The sequence below is a fragment of the Crocuta crocuta genome, unplaced genomic scaffold, assembly GCF_008692635.1.
Source record: "Crocuta crocuta isolate KB4526 unplaced genomic scaffold, BGI_CrCroc_1.0 scaffold180, whole genome shotgun sequence".
NCBI classification, from domain to species: Eukaryota; Metazoa; Chordata; class Mammalia; order Carnivora; family Hyaenidae; genus Crocuta; species Crocuta crocuta.
The window spans coordinates 6500643-6510770 of record NW_027527549.1 but is presented as its reverse complement, the minus strand read 5'-3'; the positions used below and the strand labels follow the sequence as shown (position 1 = coordinate 6510770).

At 45.6% G+C, this 10128-nt stretch overlaps 1 protein-coding gene across 13 annotated transcripts in view; it reads right to left on the bottom strand.

Moving 5' to 3' along the window:
* The window catches only part of LOC144234341 (myomegalin), a 189231-nt gene that overhangs the window by 33849 nt on the left and 145254 nt on the right, over positions 1-10128 (bottom strand). For 11 of the 13 annotated variants that reach the window (XM_077767682.1, XM_077767740.1, XM_077767733.1 and 8 more), the window contains 2 exons: positions 7269-7357; positions 1992-2224 (listed from right to left, as the gene is read on the bottom strand). In XM_077767682.1, coding sequence (XP_077623808.1) covers positions 1992-2224; positions 7269-7357 — 322 coding nt within the window. Of the gene's footprint in view, positions 1-1991; positions 2225-5369; positions 6979-7268; positions 7358-10128 lie in introns of those variants that run through there. The other 2 variants (XM_077767708.1, XM_077767717.1) reach the window with 2 other exon arrangements.

Genomic DNA, 10128 nt, shown 5'->3' with positions numbered 1-10128 from the left:
ACTCAAAAGGGGCGCCTGGGTGGCTTAGTCGGTTGAGCGTCCGACTTTCGCTTAGGTCATGATCTCACGGTTTGTGGGTTCGAGCCCCGCTTCGGGCTCTGTGCTGACTGCCAGCTAGAGCCTGGAGCCTACCTCAGAGTCTGTGTCTCCCTCTCTCTCTGATCCTCCCCTGCTCACGCTCTCTCTCTCTCTCTCTCCTAGAAATTAAAAAAAAAAAAACACCTCAAAAGTTTAGAGCTAAGGTCTATGCATCTACTTTTTACTTAGTTCTGCAGGTGATTCTTAAGCACACTAAATTGAGAGCCATTGACTACAGGGGGCAAAGGAAACAAGTAATTCACACCCGGAAGGGCCAGCAGTTGGATGTCCCCCTAGATTGAGTTTCTTAGAATCCTGAAGTCTTGGAATCAAGAGCAGGGCTTATCTAGTGACAATCAAGGAAGAGAATTCTTTAGGACATAGGAATCAGACAGACTCTCCATGAGAGTTTCCTCAATGGAGAAGGGAGATAAGGATTTTGCCAAAACTGAGGTGTAAGAGGGAGAAAAGGGAATGCATGTATAGTATGGAAAAGAATGTCTGATATGATGTTATAGCTTCATGTTTTGGGGGAAAACTCCTTTGTTTTCATGATACAAACTGATGAAATCTGAAAAGATGGACGATTCATGAGACAGATCCTATCTTATACAGTATCTGTAATTCTTAAGGTCAGGTGGAGAACTAAACCAGAGTTTTAAGTTAGTAACTTCAGGGGGAAAAAAAGAAATTAATCCATGAAGCCATGAAGCCAAACTACATGTGGTTTGACTGTATATTCAGTTGTAGGATCAGAAGAGATGTGCTGTTCTTACCCGTGAGCTTAACCAAGTTTACACATGAAAAAGCCTTATGCTTGGGAAAACTTATGCTTGGGGCAGCTGGCTGGCTCAGTTGGTAGAGCATGCCCCACACTGGGCAGAGAGCTTACTTTAAAAAAAGCAAAAACAAAAACAAAAAACATGTATGCTTTCACTTAAGCAGAATTTGACTTAAGTAGAAAGAAATATCATGATAATTCAGAGTAAAAGAACCAGCGTGAAGGATGATCACAAGAATATTTCCAAAATTGTGCGACCAAGTATACAGTATAGAAGGCTCAGATATTAAAAATTGGAAAGAGGGGGTCTAGCCATGGACTAGCAACTTTAAGCAAGTTACTAGAACTTTGTAGACTGGAGTTCCCTTGGCCATGAAATAAGGATTAAGCTAGCTGCCAAGGTCCTTGTCACTGCTAATATTATTCTAGGACTCAGGGACGTTTAAGTGGCACATGACAGGGCATGCATTGGATTTACACTGCTGTGTTCTAGACAACAGGACACGAGGAGTATGACCCTCAGGGGTGAATGAATGAATGGATTAGCCATACATTATCGGCATGTTCCCCAGGCATCTTTTGAAAAAAACACCATTAAAAACAGAGCGGCCCATCTAGCCAATGAATCAGCTATCTGTCACTTCCGTAAAGTTAACAAAACAGCAGAGATTATTAAAATCGCTATTCCATGATGTAAGGATTCACACTGCTGAGAGAGAGCTGCGTGGGGATGAAGGGGCCCCTGTGTAAACTGTAAACCCTCCTCCTTCACAGACCATCCTGGCCTACATGCAGCAGTGAAGCATCATGGGTAGCAGGAGATTCCTCACATGTTCTGGTAGGTTCCAAAGAGCATACAATTGGGAGATTTCCATTCGTGACTGTATGGCTAATCATGGGTATTATTATGTTGAATTAAGACCACACTGAAATGATCTGAATGGTAATTATGGACAATCCCCATTATCCAATATGGTTAACTTGTCTCTAAAGAATTTGAGCCATCTGTGCAAGGAGCTTGGGCTGTGGGCCCCAAAGCCCTAAGCACAAATGCTCGGCTGCAGCAAGGGGACCCCGCTGGCTTCGGTGGCCTCTCCACTGGCAGGCTCCCCTTCCCTGGGGGGTGTCCTACCTGATGTGGGCCACAGAGGAGAATCCTGCTTCCTCAATTTGAGCCTTTAGCTCTTTCAGTTCCCCCTCAGCTCTCCTTTTCTCCTCTAAGTGCTGGTGGATCTCAGCCCTCAGGTGGAGCATTTCCTCCTGAAGACCCCTGGTACCGTCCCCTCCTGTCGAGGAAGGAGGGGGAAGACATATGTTCTGGGTCTCCGCAGCTGCCAGGCTCTTCTCCAAAGCCACCTTGATGAGCTGAAAGGAAAGCATAATTTAAAGAAGTTAGGTCGTGAAGGGGGATCCCAGAGGAACATCAGATCGCAAAGGCAGCTTTTGGGGAACAAAAAAGGTGGGGGCGGGGACAAAAAAGGTGGCTCTAGAACAAGTTCCCCCCCGAGGACTTCCTCAGCCATAAGGGCCCTGGGTGCTGGTTTGGGTGGGGAAGACACCGAGAGCTGGAGAATTGCTGCCTCGGGCAGGAAGAGCGGCCTCCAGAGGTGGGTGAGGGAAAGACAGGTATATCATAAATAAAAGCAAATGCCAACCCATGAGGTGTAAACAGGACTGGAGAGTGTGGATGCTGTGACTGTTGCCCCTGTGAAGGACAGAGTGCCCAGAGTCTTCCCACAAGTCAGGAAGCTTCCTTGACTTCCCAACATCAGAGTCCTCGACTGCAAAGAGCACGGCTTGAGACACCAGCACTCAAAGCCGAAGGCCATGCCTGTACCTGAGACTCTAAAAAGGATGACTAAGATGGAAGGCACTCAGCCTCAGGCAAAACAGAAGCTTAATTTCACGAGCAGCAGGAGAACCATGCTCTCCAACGATGGAGAAGTTAGTGAGGCCACCTGCCCAGCAGCCAATGTCACTTGCTGTTACTACCCTGGTGCTCATGCTGCCAACCAAACTCTCTCTCTACAAATCTAAGCTCATGAGAAGAAAACAAAGTGGGAATAATTTCCCAACACTTTTCTATTTAAAAAAAAATTTTTTTAATGTTTATTTACTTTTGAGAGTCAGAGCACAAGCAGGGGAGGGGCAGAGAGAGAGGGAGACACAGTATCCCACACAGGCTCCAGGCTCTGAGCTATCAGCAGAGCCTGATGTGGGGCTCGAACTCACAAACCGCAAGATCATGCCCTGAGCCAAAGTCAGATGCTCCACTGACTGAGCCACCCAGGCACCCCAACACCTTTCTATTTTTTTGAGGATCTTCTTGAAGTTACTCTTCAGTGTGTCACCTCGAGCAGGTTATATAGTTTTTCCTCAAAGGAGAATTGTTTTAACTTGAAGGTGTTCTTATTGCTCATCTCGGGTTCCTCTCCAGTTTTCCCTACACCTTTAAAAATGTAGAAACCCAAACCCAAGTATGATAACCTACTTAGTGCATGACTAAGTATTTTAGTACCAGGATTTCTTGTCTGTCTGTCCAATACTAATACATCTCAATGGCACACTGCTTCTTTTTCCTCTCCATGACTGCACTCTGGGGTTAACCTCACTCTACTGCACTCTACTTAACTGCACTCCACTTAACCTCAGGTCCACTTTGATCTCCCAGTTTCCCACCTCTCTCCCACAGCTATTTCTGGGTCATGTATAAAGTCATACTGGCTATACAGGATCATTTCTCAATGATCTAAGTCCTCAAAATATTTGACGTGCATCTCCAGAGATCCAGGAATAGCCATTCGGCTGGGGACAATTTGTAGAATTAATTATATGCTCTTTACCTTCATTCAGGTCACAAGTATATTGAACAGAACAGGGCCCAGAGCAGCTTAAACGGATCAATGACTGAGCTGCTTGGCGTGCACATCGCCACTGACTTTGGCTCATAACTGAGTGTGGGTGGTGAAATCAAGGCTGTGAGCGCGGGGGGTGGTGCTGATCCCCGGCACGCATGTGCAAAGGCAGTTAGCAGCAAGGCCGTTGAGGGTGCAAAGGAAAAGAAAGAGGAGGAAGCATGGACAGAGCTGCTCATTTCCTAGGCATCCCTAGGGTTCCAAGCCTGGCATCTGTCTCTATGGCTCTGCTGCCGGGCTTAGTTAGACTGGCCTATCTCCGCGTGCGCCACCACGCATTTGGGACAAAAATCAAGAAAGGGGGCCTGGATAAAAACCACTTTTGAAAACTTAGGACCTCAATCCCTCATTTAAACTATGTGATATTACCTTTCTATATCAACCCTAACTAACTTCAATAAACTTTGCCATCAGCTTTGAATATGGGCATATGCATTCTTTTCTAGAACTTAAGGGTTCCTTCTGCTTGAAAATAATGTCTCACGGTCATGTCTCACCTGACCATTTTTAAAGTACCTTCTAGATGTCTGTTATCTTCCACTGATAGAAATACACCTAGTTTCCTTAAAAAGAAAACGTTGAGAACCACGGGATGTCAGGACCAGGAGGCAGTGAAGGTCCACTAGGTCTAATTTCCCACTCAAAAATGAGAAAATAGAGACACGATTTGTTCCCAGGCTAAATTGGGTTTTCTTATTTCCACGTTAAGGGGAGTTTACTTTGGCTAACTCATCTTTAAAATTGAAATGCAAGTGCATGAAAAATGACTCAGAATCTCGCCTTTTCATCAGTTTTTCTTTCCCATCTATGGAAAGTTAATTATTTCTGTATTTTCCCCCAAATAAAACCCCAGAGCTTCCAGTCTGTATGGTGGTGGGTATGGATCCTTTCGGCCTATTGTTAATCGTATCTTACAGGTTCCTCCTCCCCCAGCCTCCACCATTTCCTAATCCATCTGTTGTTCCATTGCTTCCATGGTAAAATTACACTTCGTTGCATGCTGGGTTTCCTTTTACCCCCCAGAAGCCTAAGTGCATGTCTGATCTCTCGTTTGCATCATGTTGTTTTGTTTTTTGCCCAATTACCTATGTCGCACCATGTAAATCAGTTCTCACACAGCATGGAGGGCATTCAAAATAATTTTTCCTCACGGTCTTCACACTAAGCCTACTGACTTTTTCTTCCTTCATTGCATTTGAATCTTGATTCTTGATTAGCTTTTCTCCACTGCAGAAGTTAAAATGATGGAAGGCAATGCTTGATTCATTTCCCAGTCATTTCCCAGGCATGTATTATAGACCTTACATTTGCCCGAGAATGGGATTTTGTGGGAGATACCTGGGGGAAATTACCAGTATAGCTAGACCTGAGACTTCCCGGGATCAGTGAGTCTAAAAATAAGGATGAAGCCACTCTTGCCTTGGAAGGAACACCAAGTTGGATGTGTTTGTTAGGGAAAGATGTGTCTGCCTGAGGTAGAAAGGTAGCCTGGTGTTGAGTAAAATCTACCTTCCAAGAACAGAGCAAGGAGGAACTCAGAGCCTAATTGTAAGGAAATCAGCAAACACAGTTTTGAGAATCTGGACACAGAACAGTTAGGGCAAAAGAAGCTTTATTTATTATTGGTAGGAGAGTCACACCCTCAAAACTCCAGAAAAGTTGAAGTGAATTTACAATGATCTCATATACCAAGTTTCCTCCTACCCCAAACTGGAGATTGGTTTTCAAAGAAAGAGGATAGAAAGAAAATGACGCTTACCCAAGACATTCTTCATTCAGCAGGTATAAAACTTTGTCTATCATAAGCCCTAATCCAAATGTCTGTTAACTAATAACTTACGAAGTATTGCTGCCAAGTAATAGCGCAGACATTGCAAGGGAAATATACATGCTCCAACGTAAAGGTTTATTCCAGGGCTGAACTGACCTCCTCAGAATGTGGTCTGGTCATTTGCTCCAAGCTAGGCTACAGGAAGGTAGGTTCAGGAAGGAGCAACTTTACAAACCATTTGGCCCACAGCTGAGAACGAGAGCAAAGGGCTCGCGCTACTACACGTGGGTTAGACCATGCCAATCAGAATCTGGCTGTCTTCACATCTGTGTCTCTTGTTTGCTCATTCTGAAGTGAATCCTGTCCACAGCAGCGATCACCAGTGGCCGGTGGACATCCTACTCTAACTCTGTCTTAGAGTGGACGTTTGCTTATCTTGAAGATCCCTCCCTTCTCCCCAAAGCTCCTCAGGGACATGAGGGTGTGGAAAGCAGAGGAGACTGTCACAGCAGTGCACAGCATTCAAATCACAAGCATGGGTTAGAAGGACTCAGAAGAGGCTGTTCAAGCAAAGGGAGAAGAGGAACTCATGCAGGATCCCGTGGGAGAAGTGAGGGTCAGGTACGGCTAGAGCAACAAAAAGGGGGGCTTGGTGGAAGGTAAAGGAACTGTGTTGAGGATGTGAGGTATCTCAGACAACTAACTACTTGAGGACTACTCAAGTCCTCAAGAACCGAAGACGGTGCCGAGTCCCATGAGATTTGAGGAATGCTTGCGTGGGCTGTTTTTGTTGGCCTCCTTTCTCTCATATGGGAGGCATAGAGGCAGACCTGGAAAGCCTCATTTCCTCTGCAGTTTTCCTAAAAGCTCCAGGAAGCCATCACTGGAAAAGCCCAGCTACTTGTGCAGAACAACAGACACCAAGGATCCACTTTCTCCTTAACAACTCGGAGGCATGGTCCATCTAGATGTGATTGCTAAACGTCACTGGGCAAGGTGGAGACACAGAGGGGTGCCAGTGAGTGCCACAGGGTCACTGCTGGTGCCTTAATCTCTGAGGTCCAGGACATTCAGCTCTTGAGTTAAGAACATACTGGTTTACACCTTCACTGATGGGTGGTGGGAACACTGCTCCAGCCTTGGGTACCAAGTTCTGGGGTTGATGGTGTGTCACAACCTGGGTGGGCTGTCACGTTGCCCAACAGACTTCTCTCTTGTGCAATGAGATTTCACCGAGACGGATCCCTATTTTGGAAGCATCCTGATGCTCTTGGAGGTTCTCGGAGAGTGCTCTCCCGAAGCACACCTCAGGCCTGCACCTCCCCATCAGCCCTCCGATGACTCCCTGTCTCCGGTGGGGTTTCAGATACAAAAACCCAAGAGGGGAACTGTCCATGGCCTTGTTGTATGTAAAGGTTCTTCTGATGCTATAGCTATAGATGGTACATAGGGCAAAGGTGGGAGGGAGGGGCAGGGAGCAGGAGCAAGAGATAGAAGGAGTAAAAAAAAAAAAAAAAAAAAAAAGTGGATTGGAGAGAAAAGTGGAGTGAGGACGAAGACTGGCAAGGTGGCTGGGAAGCTTGGGGAGGGCAGAAGACTGGAAAGTGGTTTTTAGTAAAAGATGGCATCTTACTTCAGGTTCACAGGGGCTGCAGGAGACTCCCAGACCCCAAAGGGCTGTGCGCCTTCCGCCCTGGGAACCCAGAACCTGACGCGGACTTACCTGGTGGTGGCTGTTGTGTGCCGCCTCCTCCTCGATGCTGTCGGTGAACTCGGTGCTAGCATCTTCTGTATCGTCCCCTGCAGCTGCATCTGGAAGTGAGTCCAGAAGAGAAAGGTGATTCCTCTCACAGGTGGCTTTCAGACAGCAGCTACAATTACACGTTTTTTGCCATCTGCCTCTGATTTCTTCCTTTCTCTGTATGCGTGGGCCCCTAGCCAGCAGGGCCAAAGGCAGAACCAGTGTGCCAAATCTGTAGACAAGCCTTCTCGTTATCACCGTTAGCGTTGTACGGGACTAACATACAACGTAATCCTTAAAACGTTCTCTGGCTTTGAGCGCACAGACCTGTACCTGAGAAGCTGGCTATTAGATAGAGTGATCACCCCTCTTGACTACTTCTAGAAAGCCTGAATTAGTCTCTGTCCTGCCAGTCTGGCAATGTAACAGCTGTCTCTTCTGGAACATGGGCCCAACATGACTAACCTTTTCCCCACCAATGAGTGCTCAGAGGGTCTCGAATTTACTTGGGATTAAGGGGGCCCTGCTTTTCCCATGCTTTTCCACCTCTGGGACCAGCTGTACATGGGGTGACAATCTCTCTGAGGAACACCCTTCTAGGGGCTTTGTGTCCTACAGAAGCCCAGGTCCAGTCAAGACTCAAGGCACAGAATGATACAGGCATTTCCTACTCCTTCCTTTAACCTCCCTCCCTTAAACTCTCATTCAATGCCAACGTCTTTTGCCTAAATGTTTCTTATACTCTTTGTCCAAGTGGGTTTTAATACATTCTTTTTTTTAAAGTTAATTTATTTATTTTGAGAGACATTGCAAGTAAAGGAGGGGCAGAGAGAGAGAGAGAGGAAGAGAAAGAATCCCAAACAGGCTTCACATTGTCAGCACAGAGGACAATCTCACAAACCTTGAGATCATGACCTGAGCCAAAATTGAGTTGGATGCTCAACTGACAGAGCCAACCAGGGACCCCATAATACATTCTTTTATTCCTTAAGGATGGACACCGTCACCCTGGAGCACAAACATCTATGCCTTGCTATAAGGGACAAGTGTTGCAGTTTGTGGTCTGGGCAAAGGTCTTGGACAGTGCTGATCAATAGAACTTTCTGCAGTTCTATGCATGTTCTGCCCAAGACAGCAGACACATGTGACTACTAAGCCCTTGAAAAGTGGCTAGCATGACTGAGGAACTAAAATTTTAATTTAAGTTAAATTAAAATTCAACTAGCCAAACAATTCATGGCTGCCATATTGGACAGAACAAAACTAGGGCATTCCTTCCTCTCCACCTCTGTTACAATAAAACTGTCCATCGAATTTGAGATTAAGACCTGTGGTACACAGGACTCTTTTCTTCTGAAAATGGAGGAATTTATGATGGTTAATTCATTTTAACACCAAGGAAAATCTACCCCGATACTTCCTGAGTCTGTAGAACAGGTCTTAAAGAACCTATGCAAGTTAGAGAAGCTTGAGATCTAGCTTTGACCTCTGCAACTAACCTATTAAAACTCCTCTTCTGACCACTGAGTAACCTGGGCCTGAAAGAGATTAGGTGGTTGATCCATGGCTACACAGCTACCACTCCTGACAAGAGTTGTGCCAAGAAGTCAAGTCTTTGGACTTTCAGACTGAGGCAACTCACTATTCCTTCTGGTGACAGAGCAGATCTTTATCTTTGGTTCTTCCTCCAAGACCAAATAACATATTTCTGAGCTCAGACCTCCATGGATGAAAGGCTCTGCGTGAATAGTGACCATTCACTACCCTCTCTGCAGATAAGGTGAACAGGTGCAGTTCACAACTACATCCCATCTCTTGCCATCTGCAAATTCATGCCAGAGTATTTGCAATGATGTAATGACCCAGGCCAATCTCAATTAAGTATTAAAAGGTAGTAGGCACATTGCCCTAACAATTTAATCTTATGACTCATTCCATGAGTGTTGGGTTAACTTTGGACTGAGGTCCTGTACCCTGTACAATCAAGTCCTACCTACAAGGAGGTAGACCCACCACTCAGCACTTGTAGATTCCCTGGAAGACAGTGTACAATAGGGATTTCCACTACTTCCCCTTTCAAACCAGCCCCAGAACTGTATCATTCACAATACTAGTTATGAGGAGATGGAGGTACATGCCCCCTTTGCTTTGGCGACTCACTGAATCTGGGATGCTAATTCACTTGAGGGCATCCCAATGTTACCATGCTTATTTTGGAGAATATTCCCTGTACCACAGTAGAGATCAGAATCTTTTGTTTTTTTCCTGCAAAGAGAATGAATGTCCCACTCAATGGTGGATTAAGAAAATATAGTTTTCATACTGTTTTTCACATTGAGCTTTAGGCTAGAGAATGATCCTGTGGTTGAAGAAAGCTCAGCTGGAGTTCAGGGTCCTCATTTCCCTTTTATTCTTGGTGGCCTGTATGGCCACGCTGCCCCACATCCCGAGGGGACTCCTGTGCTAGGTTCCAGGAGTAAAGTACAGGGAGGAATAGAAAAAGTGACTGTCCCTGGTTCTGAAAGGCTTTTTATCTCACACTTTTCTACCTCTCACTTACCTTTGTCGGCCTTTCTGATGTCACATCTGCATTTTTAGGTAAGCTTCTCTCTTTAATTCACTCAGGGACAGAATATCACAGTTTTGACTTCATCAGGAGTTAAATGGAGACAGAGTAAGACTGCTTATCTCATCCCAAATCCATTACATAGGTGTTTTCCTTATTTATTTTCAGCTAGCTCAGTCTGCTCTAGCTCCTTTGGGGGACCTTCAGTGGTTGCTCAGCCTTTTACTAATTTGAATAGAATGTGGAAAGCTTTGTGTGTGTGTGCAGGGGGGGGGG